Source organism: Urocitellus parryii, chromosome 6 (assembly GCF_045843805.1).
Source record: "Urocitellus parryii isolate mUroPar1 chromosome 6, mUroPar1.hap1, whole genome shotgun sequence".
NCBI classification, from domain to species: Eukaryota; Metazoa; Chordata; class Mammalia; order Rodentia; family Sciuridae; genus Urocitellus; species Urocitellus parryii.
Window position 1 is genome coordinate 171796755 of NC_135536.1, and position 18649 is coordinate 171815403.

The window sequence follows — 18649 nt, forward strand, 5'->3', positions numbered from 1 at the left end:
CTGACAGTGAGTGGAGTTGCAGCAGGAGTGACATCCTGCCAAGGGACACACACACTCTCTTGCTGAGGCCTGAATGGAAACACGACCCAGATCGGCCCTGGGGTGGTCTTCATCCACAACAGCACTCTGTGTCCTGTCTGCAAACTTCTGTCACTGTTTGCCCCTCGCCAGGCACAATTAGCTACAACGACATGGGCCCTACAAACTAAAGCCCATAGCTCTGCTTTTGGTTTGGAGGATAAACATAGGACACATGGACGCTTTTGAATGTGGAAATAAATACTGCAAAAAAAAAAAAAGGAAAAAGAAAAGAAAAACAACAACATGAGAGTAAACAAAGTCCGAAGGTTTTGGAGGAGAGTCAAAACTTGGAGGATGAGTTGTACTTTATGTGACTTTGCCCCAAGGAGGGGCTATGGTAAGGGAAAAGTGAAGGACAGTAAAAAACTCTAAAATAGATAACCCAATATCCTTCTGGCCTGAAGACCCAGGAAACAGATCCTGGGGTAACTAGGGTAGCTAGAGAGAGAGGGGGAGTGTTCTGAAAAGAAAGAATCAGGGAAAAGGTGCCCCAAGTTGTCTATAAACTCTATCCCAGCCTCTGAGTGGCCCCTGAATCACACATGTATGAGACACATCACACACAATGCAACTTAAGATGAAGGAAAGAACTGAGATTGGAGCTGCTTCACTTACAGGTGAGAGGATTTGCAGGGAGTCTCCCCACAGTGGATTACTCAAACAAAATAACAGAAAACAGACACAGTCTGTACAATCTAAAATGACTCAACATGCGAAGAGCCAGAAAAAAATGTGACTTATTCTCAAAGGGAAAGACAATCAATGGAGATGAACTGTAAAATTATGTGGATGTTGAAATTATTATACAAGGGCTTTAAAGCAGCTACTATCACCATGTTCAAAGAAATAAAGGTAAATATGGTAGTCATGAATGAAAAGACAGGAGCTCCTTGGCAGGGAAACACAAAATATTTAGAAAAGAACCAAATGGAATTTTTTAACTGAAAAAAGATCAATTAACTGAAATGAAATCATTCCACGGGCAGACTTCATAGTAGAATAGAGATGACAGAGGAAAGGATGAATAAACTTGAAGACAGATAGGTAGAAATTACCCAGTCTGAAGACAAGGGAGAAAAAAAATTGAAACAAAATTGATAAAGTAAAAATTGTTAGAGTTGCAACTCACACACTAGATAGAGATTTACTAGATTAACATTATACTTACAAAGACATAAAAAAAAGACCAAAAGAAACACATGACCATCAAGGGCAATGAGCAGGAGATTTTTCATAAGGAATACAAATGGTCAATAAACATGATAATGATTTTAACCTCACTACTATTAAAAGAAAATTAAAATGATGGAGAGAAACCATTACAATGACACAAAGGTTACATCTATTAGACTGGCAAACATTAAAGCACAGTATGACAGGCTCATGTTGTTCTCCTCTCCCGGTGGGAAAACGAGTGCTGACATGCACCAATGGTGGGAGTATAATGGGTATGACCTGTGTGGAGGGTAATTTGGCAACAAGTATAAAAACCTTTAAACCTCTACAGGCCCACAGAGCCAGTATTTCCACCTCTAGGAATTTCTCCCACAGAAAACTTCACGTGAGTACATAGAGATGTCCACATAAAGATGTCCACAGTGGTATTGTTTGTAATAGTAAAAATGTTGGAGAAAGAGTTGATGGATAAGGGAATGTCAGGTACGTTGTAGCACAGCTATAGGGCAGGGCATCATGCAAACATGGAAGAGAATGAGCACCCCATAGGTATGTACAACTGGTTTTTGCCAATTAAAAATGAAATTAAATTAAGCAAAAAAGAAAAACTCAATCTGGTGCTTACTTATATTTAAAGTACACCATGAGGTAAGAAAATCAAGTTACAAAATCTTGTGTGTGATGAAATCCCTTAAAATTAAAAAAAATATATATACATAAAAAATTGGAAAAAATTACCCAAAGTTCTACTGTCTTAGCCGGGATTAACGGTTTGGTGTATACATTGTGTATATGGTAATATATGAAATAAGTTTTATATCGTTTCCATTTTGTATGTTCAAAATTACTCATGACTTCTATTACTAGAAAATAAATGAAGATTTAATAATTATATATAGTATATAAATGATAATAGCTAACATAGTATTAACATGGAAAGCTGTGTTCTAACTGCCTTTGTTATAGTGGAAATTAAGACAGAGCAGATAACAAGTGCATCCTGGTTCCTCCCTCACGCAGAAGCCACTACATTGGTCTCACATATTGGGGATACGTGCCATTCCTTCTTTATTTCTTTTTCTCCTTCTCTGATTCTCCCCACTCAACCCCTTTCTCTCTCTCTCTTCCAGTACAGAGAATTGAACCCAGGGCCTTATACATGCTAAGCATGGGCTCTACCACTGAGTTTCACTCCTTGGCTATATCAACTCATTCAGTCCTTATAGCACCCTATAAGATAGAAATGATTATTATCCCCATTTGGCAAATCAGTTCACTGTGGTGCAAAGAAGTGAAGTGATGTTCAAGGTCTCCTAGTAAGTTTTGTGTATAAAAAATTATACACAAAAGCAAACTAATAATAGATTATCTTTCATTTGAAATAATCTTATTTCTGAAGATTATTTGATGACAGGAAAATGCTTGTAATAAAATATTTAGCCATGAACACATGATTAAATCTGTTAAGTGGTTGGTTTCCAGGTGTGGGAAAGGGAAGGGTGTACCTATTAAAGGTTTTGTCTTGCTCTCAAATCTTGCATAATGTAATCCCAATTCTACAAATAGCAACAACTCATGGAGAAAAGTTTGGATAGAAACTATCAGTGTTAGAAATATGTGAACGACAGAATCATCGTGAGGTTTACTTCCATATACATTTTGACATTTCCTACAATTGTGGAAAAAAGTCGTCATAAGATTTATCTCCAGGAACACCCACAAAGTGTCTTTTGGAATGGATCTTGAAGACGGGTTAGAATTCACCAAGAGAAGACAGAGGGAGTGTGGGAAGATGATCTTAGGTGGGCACAGGGGACAGGGAGGGAAGAGAGGGCGGTAAGAACACCATGTTCGACTCCACATTTGTGCTGTTCCTGGCAAAGAACCCCAGGGGAAGGGTGGGTTGGTTAGTAGCAGCGTTTTAGTACTTATTTACAAAGTGGGGATTAAGACAGAGCAGATGACAAACGCATCCTGGTTCCTCCCTCACGTAGAAGCCACTCCGTTGGTCCCACAGACTGGGGACGCGTGCCATTCAGATGCCCATCGGCACCGTCACAGAAATTCCAGTTTGAGCTTCTGGTTGTACCACACTCTCTCCCACCACCCACTTAGGCTCCTATTTCTGTCTTCAGGGTTTCAGGAAGGACTCAGACCTCAGAACTACCTGAGTTGTTTATTAAAAGATGTAGATTCCTGTCTCTTCCCACACAATTTAACTTTTTCTTTTTAATTTTTATTTTTTTTCTGTATGAGGTATTCAACCCAGGGCCTCAAACTTGCAATCCTCCTGTCTCAGCCTCCTACGGATTACAAACACACAATACCACCCCTGGCTCCATCCAAAGCAATTCTAATGTAACCTTGGACGTTTATAAACCACTACTATAGAGAAAGCAACTGAGTAAGCTTACTTTAGAATTCACGGGCTTAGGAGACCATTTTGGAAAGCAACCCCAATGACAACCCCTTCTAAAGATAGACTCAACCCACAGTTCAGATGCAGCCTCTGCCAAGCTATCTTTCCCAACACGCCCAGAGCATGCCAACCGGGACCTCTCTGCTGTCTCTGAGTCTTCCACATCATTCAACAATTTCAATTCTTCTGCTCCATCATAGCCAATCTTTTTACAAGCTATGAAGTCCTCTACTGCAGTCCCTGCTACAGGATGGACCCCTCTCAGTGCTCAGTGTCTTATCAAGGAGGTCCCGAGTCACACTTGCTGAGTTCAGCTGTCCTGAGGACAAGGCTACTCTTGTTGGCCTCACTGTGGGTCTCAGTAGCTAAGTGTTAGTGGGCTCACGTGTCCAGAGGCAGAGCTGTGTCCGGAGACGGCACGAGGAGCCAGGGGCTCTGCCGAGTGGGTCTGCCCAGCTCCATCTGCCAGGCAGGGCTGCACAACCCACACCTGCCTCCTACCCCAGAGCTCCACACCGCCTCCAAGTACACTCAGGTCTGCGACTACAGAAATTGGGAGATGGAGTCTAACAAATTAAGGAAACAAGCCAGAAACATCAAGCTAACCTTGGCCGAACTGTTCTGAATCATTTGGTGGCTGCTCAGTGACTAAGTGGGCTCCAGAGACCTCCTTCACAGTGGCCCGACAGGGAACTGGATCAGAAAAGCATCCTTAACTAAGCTCTCCCTAAACTGTCCTGACTCTGAATAAATTGGCATGAGCAGAAGGGCTTAGAAAAATATGTTCCCCACTGGACGCTGTGAATGTGATTTTTAAAAAGACCTGGAAGAAATAGCAGAGGATTCCTTATCTAGCCTTTCCTTTTATGGGGTTGGGGAGTGGGGATTGAGATGTAGAAAAGGACCCCCCTGCAGATACCAAAATGTGCAACCTCAAATCCCGTATGTAGAATGGTGTGGTGTTTGCACATGCTCCATATGCTTTCAATCATCCCTAGATGACTTCTCATACCTAATGCAATGCAAATGCTATGGAAATAGTTGTTACACTGTATTGTTTAGGAAGTAATGACAGCAAAGTCTGTATTCAGTCAGCACAGATGCAATCATCATAGGCATAACTACATTTTTGACTCACAGTTGGTTGGATCTGTGGATGTGACACCCACAGACTCACAGGGTTGACCATATTTCTCCCTGTGCCTTTGTTTTCTCATCTTTGAAATGAGCAGATCCCTCTCAGGACCCTTCCAGTGCTAATGTTCTTTGGCTTGGTAGAGTCCTCTTTAAAGATGCCTGTTTTCTACCTCTAGTTCGCTCACTAATTCACAGTGTGATTTTGGGCGAGTCATTTTTCTTCATGGAGACTCTGGGATACATTTAGTCTCACAAATAAGTAGCTTTTGCTGCATGAAAACAAACAAACAAACAAACAAAAAACAAAAACCGAAAAAAACAAAACCAAAAAACAAACAAAAGACCAGCCTAGCTTCTCCGGAATGAGTTGTGTAGCACTCAACATAACCAGAGCTCTCATTGGCGACCAGCCAAATTCTTTTGGAAAAATTTCAAGGTGAGAGCTGTCAGATTTCTCAAACATCAGTTAGGAATAGTAACAACACTCTGTCATTGTTAGTATTTTTTTTGTTTTTTTTTTTTGTAGTAGGGATTGAACTCAGGGCCACTTAACCACTGAGCCACATCCCCAGCCCTTTAAAAAATATTTTTAAAAATTTGAGACGGGATCTTGCTAAGTTGTTTAGGGTCTTGCTAAGTTGCTGAGAGTGGCCTCAATCAAGTCGTTGAGATTATAAGCGTGTGTCACTATGCCTGGTTCTATAGTTTATAAATCTGAGTTCAAATCCCATCTCCACCACTTTCTGGATATGTGCCATTGAGTAAATTCTTCAACCTCTGTGCCTCAGTTCCCTCGACTATAAGATGGGGATGACAATAATAGGGCACTCCTTGTCATTTGTGAAGATGAATGTGAGCACAGACCTGGCACACAGCCATGGCTCAGCAAGCCACGGGCTACACTGTTATCATTACTAAGCATTTTGTGATACTTAGCCTCATGACCCTCACATTCTATTACTGGACAAGGTTCTAAAAGCCTCCAACATTTGTAGCTCACAAAGATTCAGACCAAAGGTTTTTCTATCCAAACCCAGGCTGTTCTGATAATAATAGGTTAGTAATTTCACTTCAGACAGAAATGCCTTTTGCTTCAGCTCTCCTCTGGATGGATTTAATGTAGAAAGGGTAGCATGGCTGCTTGGGGAGGGGTAGCCCTCATAGCAAAAGTGAGGTGGGCTGGAGCTACAGAGAGTGAAACTAGGGAAGTTTGCAAGAGACTTAAATGACAGTTGAGTTCACTGACGGGAGGAACTCGGGAACCGCCCACAGCAAGCCAGTAGTAGGACTGGAACAAGGGCTCAGGACTCCCTGTCTTCATACCATCGTGGGCTGCTTCCCCCTCCCACAGCTGGCAGGAGCTGGGGTGGGGCATGGCCACCAGCTCCACTGCAGAGAAGGGATCAGAAAAGGAGGTGCGAGAGGAAGGAGCGACAGGACCCTCAGGAACAGTCAGAGCTCCTAGACCTGGAACCCTCCCAACAGAAATGACAGTGAGCCACCCAGGTGTGTCTTCATCAAGCTCTACTTGTCCCAAAAGGGATTATATCTGAATGAGAGTTCTAATTCCAAGTTCAGCTTCACAGCTCCACCTTCCTGCTCTCTGGAAGCCTTTCTTGAAGATTCCCTCTCCAGGTTCCCACAGTGCTCACTGTCTGAATCACTCACCAGGCAGGTCACACACCATGCCGGTGGCTAAGTCACCTCTAGTAAGGGCTTCCTACCCCGTCTCCTAATTGCACCATAAATGCTTTGAGCAGAGAGAGCCAGTCTTAAACATTCAGGTGTCCCTGCAGCTCCTAGTGTACAGGATGGTCACAGAAAGGTTGCAACTAGAGAACCTTCCCCCAGAAGACCAGGCATCTTGTTCCACCAACCATCTCCTTTTGGAGAGGAAGCTAAGACTAGGCACGTTTTTCCCTCCAACTCCGGATGGACCTGGGTTCCAGGGGAAGGTGAGGGCAAGAAACTTGGTGCTTACGGTCACATGGCAGGGTCAGATACTCACCATACACTATCACTGCCTTTCTGCAGCGGGTTTCCCATGGGGTCATAGTACACATCCACGGTGAGGTTTTTGTCTGTGTCATGAGCCGAGTTGAAGTTGGTGACCACGCGGGCGGGAATCCCCAAGCATCGCATCACTGCAAATCAGGGTTGGCATGAGGGCTTGGCTTGTGGAGCGGGTACCTTGGCACACCCCATGGCTACCCCCTGGCCCAGCAAAGGCACATCACAGTCAACGTACCTGTGTTGAGGACCCCAGCAAACACCCAGCATTGGCCAAATTGGACTGGCCTGAAGCCAGAAGTTTCCCATGTCTTGAGGATCTCCACGCTGCCGTTCCAGTTCCTTGGATCCCGGCCACCGGCGTAATTGCCGCTCCAATTCCCAAGAAGCACACCGTAGTCATCGTTGCCATTGATCTGGACAGAAAATCCCCACAAATGAATCCACACCATACTTGTCCGAGGAGAGTGACTTGCAGAATTCAGAGGACCAGGTAGGGAGATGAGAAAGAAAATCAGGGACCCCTGAGGGAACCTTTATGTCTTTCATTTTGGGGACGATAATTCTAACAATAACCCCTTAGGAGTCCTATGTGGTTTATGGGTTCAGAGGTGCTCTGCTTAATGGGCCATGTTGGATTGCCCTTGATCCCCACATCAGTCCTGCACTGCAGTTGAAAACAGAGACTCCACAGCCTGCCAGGGGCCCAGCAGGGCCAGAAACACAGCTTGCAGAGGACTTCTTGCAAAAAAGAACTCATGAGCTAGCTATCACTGCTGTCTGTCAGCTTGGGGGTCCATGACTTGAAACTCGTGTTCTACAAAGACCATTTTAAGACTTAAGTATCTAACTTCTTGGAAAGAATAAAAAGGGAATATTGTTTTTTATTCATTCATTTGTCCATTTTTTCATCCATTCAATTTATTCATTCATTCATGCATTCGACTTAGAGCATGTTTCTACTATAAGGAACACAATCGTATTGCAGAACAAGAAGAGCACTAGAGCTTGGGGTGCAGTTCAGTGACAGGTGGCTTGCCTAGCATGCACAAGGTCCTAGGTTCTAGCCCAGCACCATTCAGATAAACAAAGGAAAAGAAAAGAGCACCGAGTAAGGACCTGGATTACTTATGGGTGAAATGATGTCAACAATGTCCTGCCTGGGATTTACCAAATGATCTGTGGAGGAGGGGGGGTCAGATGTGACACGAGATCAGTCCTGAGTGGGTGGACAATTGCTGAACCTGGTGATAGGTACATAGGAACTTATTATCCTTTGTTTTGTGTAAATCTGAACTTTTTCCATAATAAAAAGTTAAAAGAGGGCCAGGGATGGTGCTCAGTAGTAGAATGCTTGAGGGCCTGGGTTAATGCTTAGTGTGGGTGTGTGCATGCACCCACATGCCTGTGTGTGTGCGCGTGCACACACACACACACACACACACCAGAAAGAGAGGAGAAACCTAGGTTATAAGCACTGCTTTGCTGCTGGTCAGCTTGGGGATCCTGTGCAGGTCACTCACCTCCCTGGGCCTTATGTCTTCAATGCAGAGAAAGTGAGAAGAAATGTTTTCTAAGCTGCCTTCCTTCTAGCAACCTGTGTCATTTATCCCCACTGTACAAGAGGCTGGACCAGGACCTCCAATGGCTTCTCCAGCCTGTGGGTTCCACTCCCTCTCTTTGGAACATCCCTAGTGGAAAGGCCTATGGGAATGCATATTCTGGAAACAGACAGATGCTGGCCCAGGACAGGCTGGGCCCAACATTTCCTGGCTCTCAGTCCAGGGGTGAGCTCCGCACCCCTTCCAGGAGGGTCTGGACTATAATTGTAGGACCAGGCCATGAGGGCCTTCCTCTGAGATGGAACATGTGCAGCCTTTCTCCCTCTCCTACGTCACAAGTGTGCAGCCACCAGTGTGGTAATCAGCAGGGTCACCTCTGGCCGAAAGCTGAGTGTTCAAAGCCCTTTCACAGGCCATAATTAGCTCCTGGCCCAGCCCAACAGGGAGGTCTAGAGAGAGCATCAGGGAGGTGCAGCTGAGGAAATTGGCTCTGAGATAAAGTGGTTTGGCCCTTGGCTTAGTGAGTCAGCAGCTGTAGGGCCGGCTGGCCGCACCCTCTCGCTCCTGGTGGAAGAGCTCAGCTCCCTGGGAAGCCCTGAACTCCAGCTAGACTTGAGTTCCCTCTAATAACCCCTCCTCCAGGTTACTTGGTTTTCAAGATTCAGCCCCTATCTTGCTTCCTCTTTGTACTATTTTTTGACTGCCTTGGCCCTCACTGATCCCGGGGCCCCCAGGTTCTTGGAGCCTATTCCATTCCTTTCCTGCAAGGCTTGGTTTCAGACTCAACTCTCAAATAGCCCTCTCCAATTAACCCTGCTTATGTATCCTGCAACTGGAAGTTGTTGGAATTTCTAACTAAGTAACTAGTTTGTTTGGAAATATAATAATAATAATAATAATAATAATAATAATACATCTCAAAAGTAAAAAGACCAAGACAAGCCTAAATCATGAACCAAAATAAAAAAGCAGTTTGAGATACTTCTAGGTAATTGTTTAGTTCAAGAAAGTTAAAATGAAAGAACTTGCTTTGACTTTTATTTCTTAACTTGTAAGCTGGTTGATCCTCTTGTTTACTTGAATTAAAAAAAATTTTGTGGTTGATGCATTATGATTACATATGATAATGGGATTTACTGGGACACTGTCTGATCATTTTTTTAATATTTATTTTTTAGTTGTAGTTGGATACAATCTATTTTATTTATTTATCTTTTTACGTGGTGCTGAGGATTGAACCAGGGCCTTGCACGTGCTGGGCAAGCGCTCTACTGCTGAGCCACAACCCCAACCCTTGTCTGGTCATTTTTTAATGGAGGCATTCTCTACACACTGAGTGCAGAACCACAGATTCCTCCAGGATTTAGCTGTGTGTGCATGTGTGCGTGTGTGTGTGTGTGTGTGTGCGCGTGTGTGCATGCTCATGTGTGGCAAATCTCTCATGCCAAGGTCGAAGTCAGTGGAAAGAGAGCCTGGGTGGGCAGCTCAAGGCCTTCCTGTGGTCTGACTCACAGTTGATGCACTGTGAGCGACACACACTAGCTCCGTGAGCATCTTTCCCCATCTAGATAATGAATGGGTGTCCCGGCAGTCTAGAGCTTTCTTCTGTGGAGGAGCTGGATTATGGCAAAGGAGGTTAAAGCCCCGGGCTCCCTAGTGGATGTAATGTGCCTCCCTTCTCAGAGGCCCCACGATAGAGTAGAGGCTATCTTTGCATCCCCTCTCCTTCCTGACCCATCCCTGGAAGATGCCCAAAGGGGAAGTGCCCTTTGGAACAGACAGCACCCAAACTTCCTCGTGCTGAGAACAAGAAACTGACCTGTGCTCCCAGCCCAGGGGTACTTGACCACTGAATCTCATCCCCAGTCCTTTGGTTTGTATTTAATTTTGAGACAGGGTCTCATTAAGTTGCTTAGGGCCTTTCTAAGTTGTTGAGGCTGGCTCTGAACTTGGGATCCTCCTGCTTCAGCCTCCAGAGCCCCTGGGATGACAGGTGTGCGCCTCTGCATTGGGCTTCTTTTCTTTTTTTCCCATTTGTCTATGATGTGGGCAGGTGGCTGAATCTGGCTGCATTCGGGCAAGTTCCTTGGCTTAGCTGCAGGTTAACCCCTCATCTGAGAAAGGCCTCCCTATGGAGGTAACCACCAGTAATTACCTTCCTACTGTTACTCACCATGGCGCTCAGCACCCGGGTAATGTATTTAGGGTCATTTCTTCGGGCCACATCAGTAGCAGCGTCACGTCGGAAGTTCAGACTCTTATCCAACACGGCGAGGCTGATTTTCAGAATGTCTTCTTCATACTATTCAGAATGGGACTATATGTTACCACGAAAGAAATGTCAAGTGGTCCTGGCTAACCAAGAGAACGCGAGCCTCTATGGCGAGGCCACAGGATCTCGATGGGACGTTCCATTCTGTGACCTCCTGAACGGAGAGCCTCTGAGGAACAGTGGCCGTGCCCGGTCATTAGCCCTGCAAACTGCTGTACCCAAGACCCTGTTCCTACTCCCCCGTTGCTTTGCTGCCGTAGAATTGGGAGTCTGTTGCTCAGCCTGTGTGGCCCCGGCTGCTCTATCCAGTGAATGATCAGGCCAAGGTCTTCTCAAAGTTTTCTTATAGCTATGACTGTGACCTGGACTATATTATTTAGACTCCTGGGAAACCAGTTTTATAAAGAGAAAATGTTACTAAAAATACACCTGAAGCCATTGTCACAATATGAGGCTTATGTTAAGTAATTGCCTCATACTAGGTCCTTTGGCCTTTAAAACACTGAATGAGTAACCGAAGCTATGTGACTGTCCTGACAGTCTTTCTGGGGCCTTATGTTATTGAGGCCCCGGTAATACTTCTTTGTACTAATTGAGTAACGTGTGTCTGTCAAGCCCACTAGCTTGTGACTCCTTAAAGCAGCAGATCTTCTCCATCTTGTGTATCCTCAGTGAGCAGCTCAGGGTCTGGAGCATAATAGGTGCTCAATAAATATCTTCTGAATGAATGAATAAGGGCAGGCAAATGGACAGACACGGAGCTGATCTGTGAGACAAGCCACTGAGCTTGCTTAATTGGGACGTTGTCCTTAGTCTTCACTGTTACCTGTCCAAAATTCCAGCCAACCATGTTAATTCGATTTGTGCTTCCGACGAAGATGGCGCCGGAATCTTCCTCAACAAACTCTCGTCTCTCGGCTTCGTTACTCATAAAGACATCATCCCCTGTTGGACACAGAAAGCAGATACCAGGGACTAGAATCCCACAGAGGATCCAAGCCATCAGCCCTCCCCCAACCTGCGCCTAGGGAATGAGGTCTTGGGTTATTAATGCTTCCAACCTTCTTTGTGGTGCTCTGGGCTGGAAAGAGCAGATGGGCCGACCTGGGGGTCTGGCAATGAGACCCCAGGGATGACACATACTCCCTCCTTCAGGCAGAGAGCTATCGCCAAGCTTCAGAACTGTATTGGAGTCAGAATTATAATGAACCATGCTAGGCAGGATAAAAATTCAAGTGATCCCCAGAGGAAATAGCAGGATGTTCACTTGATGGGGAAGGATTTGAGGATCAGAGAGACAGCGTTGACCGCTCAAAGTCACAAGGCTGGTAAGTGGCAGAGCTTCTGATCTCTAGCTTCCCTGTTCTCTCCACAGCCCACAAACTTGCCCCAGTGAAACCTGAGCCTGCAAAAGGGCATTCCCTCACCTCCTTTCCAGGTCCACAGCTTGGATCCGGGCTTACCTTGCATCCAGGGGTTAAAGAGCAGTACGAATACTCCGAGGTTCGAGGTGTACATCCCTTCCGAGGAGGAGGTGACCTGAATGTTCATCGTGTACCACCCTATGGGTGCAGAGACCGGGCTGGAGATGATGACCGTCAGCATATTGCCCTCCTTGCTCTTGAGCTGAGCTTTCCAGCCTCCTCCAGCGCTCCCAGTGCTGATTGGAAATATCGCCTTTGTCTTGGCTGACTCTGAGGACGAAGGCCCTGTCAAAGAAGACAGAAGATGAAGGAGACCCAAGACGGTGGGTCAGACCATGGGGACATGTCAGGTTCCAGTAAGATCGCAAAGTCCTTTCAGGGGGGATTCATCCAAAGGAGTTCCTATGATCCCGCTGGAAGTATCATCTGAAGGTGATGACTCTTGGGCTCAAAGATGGGCAGCCACTTGCCCAAGGTTACACTGAACTGATGGCAGAGCTGGGCCAGAGTCAAAAAAAAAAAAAAAAAAAAAAAAGCCCATTGATCCCAGTGTGGTGGCCATTGTCCTTGGGATGGGCAGTCCCCAAATCTACTCAGGTGTCTGTGGATGTGGTGGGGAGGTGAGCAGGTACCTGTGGAGACCACAAAATCTAGATGTTCTTCAGGGGCAATATTTCGGTTCCAGGCGATTGCGATCTCAAAGGGCTGGCCTCTGCGCACGATGAGTTCTTGGCTGGAGAATTTTTCCGTGTGATGTGCATCCCGGTTGGCAGACTTTTGCCAGTTGACACTCTGGAGTCTCAGAGCTGTGAGACAGAGAAGGACAACCTGAATTCTTGGGAGTCAAGGGTGGTGGAGTGGAGAAGAAGAGTATAAGACACCAAAAAGCAGCGATGGGGTGAGGCTAATCAGGGCAGAGCCGAACTTCTGGAAGGAATCACATCAAGAGTCAAAAAGACTTTGATCCTGCCTGCTAAAAATCTCACCGTCTATTCCAATTTGGCCTTTCTAGACCCAGATATTCCAATTCACATGATCCAAGATTATAGAAAGGCCCCGATCTTGTAAAGAGCTGAGCCACTCCACATACTGTTCCCACTGCTGAGAGGGTCTTTCATCTGTATCCGGTGACCTGTCACTCAAGACTTCAAGGAATAAGCCAAACACTCAGGGACACTTCACCAGCCATTCAGAAGACCTGTGTCCCCAGAGCAACTCTGTCCTATGTTTCAGCATGTCTCATTGCTTAGTGGATGAGGTTCCAACAGAACTGGGGAGGAGGATGCACGTCTCCACTCTGGGGGCATGGATTGCTTTCTTGTGTCTTTGCATCTCCCCTGTCACCAAGGGCCAAACATTTACTGGGAGGTGGCCTGAGCTTAGGATGCTGCTAACCATGACCCTCAGCAACTTTTCTAGACCTGGAGATTGGGAAATTCCAGCCTCCGAGGAAACTTGCAAAAACTCACCGGCAAAAGCTACACAGAGGACTGGATCAAAGGCCAGTGAAATCCCCGGATGAGACCCCAAGGACACCCATCTCAAAATCCGCCCCACTCCAGTCCTGCTCATGTGATTGTAGAAGTGACAGAGCCACACTGTATGGGGCTTATGACAGACCCCATGAGTTTGGCTCATGGAAACCTGTAGAACAGCTCATTCCCTGGAGTGATGAGTGAGATGTTGTGTCACTCATTCCTCCGTAACCCCAACAGTTCTGTCTTCATGACCAGTCCACAACCGTGCTGCGAGGGAGACGCACACCCCAGTCACATTGGATTCTTAAACTTGTGTCTCTCTCACCATCAGAATATGCCTTCCTGATCTGTGAATCCTGGTGCCTCGCACATGGCTTGACTGGGGTAGGATAACTGGATATATAAATGAATGAAAAAATAAGTGAACAAAGAAAAAACTAACGGCACAAAACACCCTCGTAACTACCACTCAAAATTTGGTCCATAAAGGAAGGTGAGATGCAGGGCACCCATTCATTAGACAGATATAAGACACCTGTTCTTTGTACCACACTCTGTTAGACCCTATGTCGGAGTGGAAAAACGTGTGAGATGGAGATCATCTGTAGCGGGTGAGATAGGCATGAGTGACAAAGGATGATGGAGTCAGGGGAATCCTGTCCCCTGCCCAGAGGGATGGTGCATCAGTCACACAGGCAGCAGACAATCACAGTTATAGGGATCAGAAAAAGCTTCATTGAAAATGCTGAATTGTTTTGTTTTGTTTTGTTTTTAGGAACTGGGGGTTGAATCCAGGGGCATTTGACCATAGAGCTACATCCCCAGCTCTTTTTTTTTTTTTTTTTTTTAATCTTTTGAGACAAGGTCTCACTAAATTGTTTAGGACTGAGTATCTGAGGCTGCCCTTGAACTGGTGAACCTCCTGCTTAACTGTGTCTGGTGAAAAGCTGGATCTTGAAAGAAGACATATAAATGGCCAACAGGTCTCTGAAAAAATGCCCAGCATCACTAATCACCAGGCAAAAGCAAATCAAAACCACAGGAAACCACACCTCACTCTAGAAACAATAGCTATTGTAAAAAAGACAAAAGACAAGGGCTGGGCTGGCCAGGAGGTAAGAGAAGAGGGAAAGGCTTGCATACTGCAGGTGGGAATGTATACTAGTTCAGCCAGCCTGGAAAACTGTATGAAAAGTCCTCCAAAAATTAAAATTAGAACTATCCTATAATCCAGCAATCCGACTTTTGTGTAAATATTCAAGGGAAATGAAATCAGTATGTCAAACAGACCTCTGCCAGCCTAGGTTTATTGGGCACAATAGCCAAGAATTGGAGTCAACCTAAGTGTCCATCTGGGGATGAGCAGGTAAATAAAATGTGGTACATACACACAATGGAATACTATTCAGCCACAAAAAAAGGCTGAAATCCTGTCCTTTGACAACACGGATGGAACTAGAGATCATTTGTACGGTGATGTAAACCAGGTACAGAAAGACAAGTACCACATGGTCTCATTCATATGCAAAAGGTTGATCTCATTGGGGACAGATTGATCAATGAGTACTAAGCTATAATTAGAGAGCTCTAAGAAAGACGAACAACCAACCCTAAAATGGTAAATGGTGAGATAGACATGTCGAACCTGATTTAAACATTATACAATATATGCATGCCTTGAAACATCGTATGTGTCCCAAAAATATATATACAGTCTTTATCTATTAAAAATAAATTCAAATTAAAAAGAAGGATGAACATGCTGGGACTTGAAAGAAGATAATTTTGTCAGGTGTCAATAGAGCAGTGTGCTTTCCCGAGGATGGGGAGAGAGGCCCGCAGGCGTAGATGAGTGAGCTGCCTAGAACAGAGGCCCTGCACGGAAGAGGGAGGGAGGGAGACAGGAGCGAGCAGGGGGCCAGGGCAGGGTTATTTGTGGAAACAGAGACCTGCATGCAAACCTCAAGAATTGATTGAATGAAGGGCGGAGGAAAGGGAGGCCAGGAGGGAGAAGAGGGAAGGAGGAAGAAAAGGTGAATGGTCCTGGCCATCAGTAGCAGGTGAGATGGCCATGCAGAGACTCAGATGTGAGCTGACACTGAGCTTTGCATGGTTCATAGACAACCAGGCTGCTGGGTCCTCGGTCTCTCCAGGGTTATGGTCCCCAGCTTTTTTAACCTCTGCCTCCTACTGGCCTTGCTCACTGCTCTCTGTTGGTCCTGGTCAGTGGAGATCTGGTAGAGCTTTATTCGTGGAGTTACTTTAGGAAAAAGAAGGCCTGCATGGAACAATTGGTTTCAGACCACCTGAGCCCCCTACGCCACTTCCAGATTCTTCACCTCCTTTCTCAACCTTAAAGGAAGCACGCCCTTCTCCAGATCAAACTCACTCTTCTAGACTGTGAGTTCTTTGGGCACAGAAAGTGTGTCCCCAGATGGCTCTCTGCCAACACAGGGGAAGGAAAGAAGGGAGGGACTCTGCAGCTCCACCTGGCACTTTCCCTCCCCGCCAGGCCCACACCTGTGACAGCTCTAGGAAAGCTTGTATTGTCCTTGCTGCATCTGTGTCAGCAGCAAAGGCCCGTCTCGTTCATCCCAGGGACCAGTGACTGGCCCTTTGGGAGAATGACCAAGACAAGACTGAGCTCCAGGGGCCTCGGCTGCAGAAACAACATTCCTCCCACCAGGGACATGGGCGGCGAGGAGATGGGTGCACTTTGCATGACCCACCGGGTCAGAGCCAGGGTGATTGTGGTGGCCACGATCACAGTACTAGCTGAAGTTTACTGGGCATCCATGTGCCTGTCATTACTCCAGTCCTTACATGCAACATCCCATAAACCCTGTGAGTTGGGCATGTGTAATACTCTGTTTTACAGATGAGGAAGCCAAGGTGTGGAGAAGGCCGTGTCATGGTCACCCGGCTCCAGCGTGGAGGACTATAGTACACAGTCGCAGGAGTCTGCCTCCGGAGCCCACGTTCACCATCGCCTCCTTTCCTACACCAAGTGAAAGCTCCAGCAAGGAGGAGGAGGTCTGCTCTCCACGAGGGGATCGTGGGATCACAGCCTCCTCTGAGCTGCAGAGGACGGAGGAGGAAGACATTGGTCAACAGGCTGCAGTGAGTCATCGAGGAACTCTCGCAACTGGAAACTGAGGCTCAGAGAGACAAGGCACCTTATTTGAGGTCCTGTATCCAGGAGTTGCCAAAGCCAGGGTTCCAAACCCAGGTGTGACACCATAAGAAATGCATGCTTCTGCCACCCCCAACTCCTAAAATTCTTGGGATCTTGGAAAGGACCTGTTGACCCTGTGGATTACTTGGGGATGAATGGATAAACAAAATATGATCTATTCATAGAATGGAATATTATTATTGCATTTGGATGGTAATCCACAGTTCTGAGTTCCACCTAACACTACTAAATTCTATCCCAATACCCATTTGCTCCTGTCCTGGCCCTTGGCAGAGCACTTTGCCTACGCTGCCACCCGTGCACAGAGACAAAGGGGGAGAAGGGACCTGACCATCTATGGTTCTCCTCGAGTTTGCAGTTCATGAACGTGTTTGAACCTCAGGGCTGTTTCCTGCACCAGCCTAGGTGAGGGAGGGAATGGAGAGGCGCATTCTTGCTGGGGGTGTAGCTCAGTGGTAGAGCATGTGTGAGGCCCTGGGTTTGATCCCCAGAATGCAAAAAAAAAAAAAAAATCAGAGGAAAATACAGGTTCCCACAAAGGGCACCTCTGGATCTCCATTCCAGGGCTCATCCCACAATATCATGCCACCTCCTTGAGTTACTGCTTAACTCGAGGGTCAGGCAATTTCTCACCAGCAGTCCTACTGTGGAGAACACTACTAAATTCTTTCCCAATACTTATTTGTTCCTTTCCTGGTCATAAAATCCCCCTTATCAACAGGCACCATATTTTGCTGGCTCCATTGCACCTGGGTGGTCACATGAATAAGGTTTGGCCCCGACTTGTAGGCAGTTCTACGCTTAAACAGATTCCAGAGAATCAACTTTTAAAATGGTGGTAAAATGTCCATAACATTAAAAAAAAATCACCATTTTAATCATTTTAAAGTGGCTTCTAGTACATTCACAATGTTATGCACTATCTGGTCCCCAAAGAGCCCCCTCTGTTAGCAGTCCCCCTCCCCAAATCTGCTTTCTTCTCCCATGCATTTGCCTGTTCTGGACATTTCATATAAATTAGTCACACAACATGTGCTCTTTAGCATAATGCTGCTGTTCAGTCTCATCCATGTTATAGGATGTATCAGTACTTCATTCTCTTCTGATGGCCGAATAATAATATTCCATTCTATGAATAGATCATAGTTTGTTTATTCATTCATTACATGATGGACATTTGGATGGTTTCTACCTTTTGACTCTTCTGAAGAGTGCTGCTATAAAAATTCATACGAAAGGCTCTATATTTTTCAGTACCAGGGATTGAACCCAGGGGCACTCAACCCCTGAGCCACATCCCAGCCCTTTTTACTTTTTATTTTGAGACAGGGTCTCACTACATTGCTTACAGTCTTGCTAAGTTGCTGAGGCTGGCTTCGAACCTGTGATCCTCCTGCCTCAGCCTCCTGAGCCACTGGGATCACAGGTGTGTGCCACCATGCCCTGTGGAGGAAGGCTCTCTTAAAAAGTTGTTGGCAAATGTCCTTTGCTTGTTTTCCTCCCTCTTCTTCCATCCTGCTGTCTGGAGGGTGGACAGGGCTCCAGTGGCCACCTCAGACCCTAGAGATGGCAGAATTGGAGGCAGGACAGAGCCTGGGCCAAGGAAGATTCCACAGTGCCTTTACCTGCCCGGAACTGCCGGCATCTACACCTCTTATGTAAGAAAGAAACTGTTGTCGTGTTTATTTACTTATTTGTTTTTGGTAAGACACTTATTTGGAGGCTCACTGTCACAGAGAAACCTGATCAATTGCCCTGCTGGTGTCTGGGGTCTAACTTTGGCAGGGGTGATGGGAGAACATGGCAGACTGTGAAAGGGGGTCACTATCAGCCCAGTTGACCCTGTGAGTCCCTGTAGCATGCAGGTAAGGACGCCTTGGTTGCTGGGCGTGTG

The 18649-nt window shown here is 46.0% G+C and overlaps 1 protein-coding gene across 1 annotated transcript in view; it reads right to left on the reverse strand.

The window, feature by feature from the left end:
• Tgm3 (transglutaminase 3) overlaps window positions 1-18400 on the reverse strand; it is a 31662-nt gene extending 13262 nt beyond the window's left edge. The window contains exons 1-7 of the mRNA XM_077800164.1: window positions 18381-18400; window positions 12714-12916; window positions 12121-12366; window positions 11484-11602; window positions 10559-10687; window positions 7062-7239; window positions 6822-6957 (exon numbers count right to left, since the gene is read on the reverse strand). Of these exons, the coding sequence (XP_077656290.1) occupies window positions 6822-6957; window positions 7062-7239; window positions 10559-10687; window positions 11484-11602; window positions 12121-12366; window positions 12714-12916; window positions 18381-18400 (1031 nt within the window). The remainder of the gene's footprint in view (window positions 1-6821; window positions 6958-7061; window positions 7240-10558; window positions 10688-11483; window positions 11603-12120; window positions 12367-12713; window positions 12917-18380) is intronic.
• Between the last annotated feature and the right edge of the window lie 249 nt (window positions 18401-18649).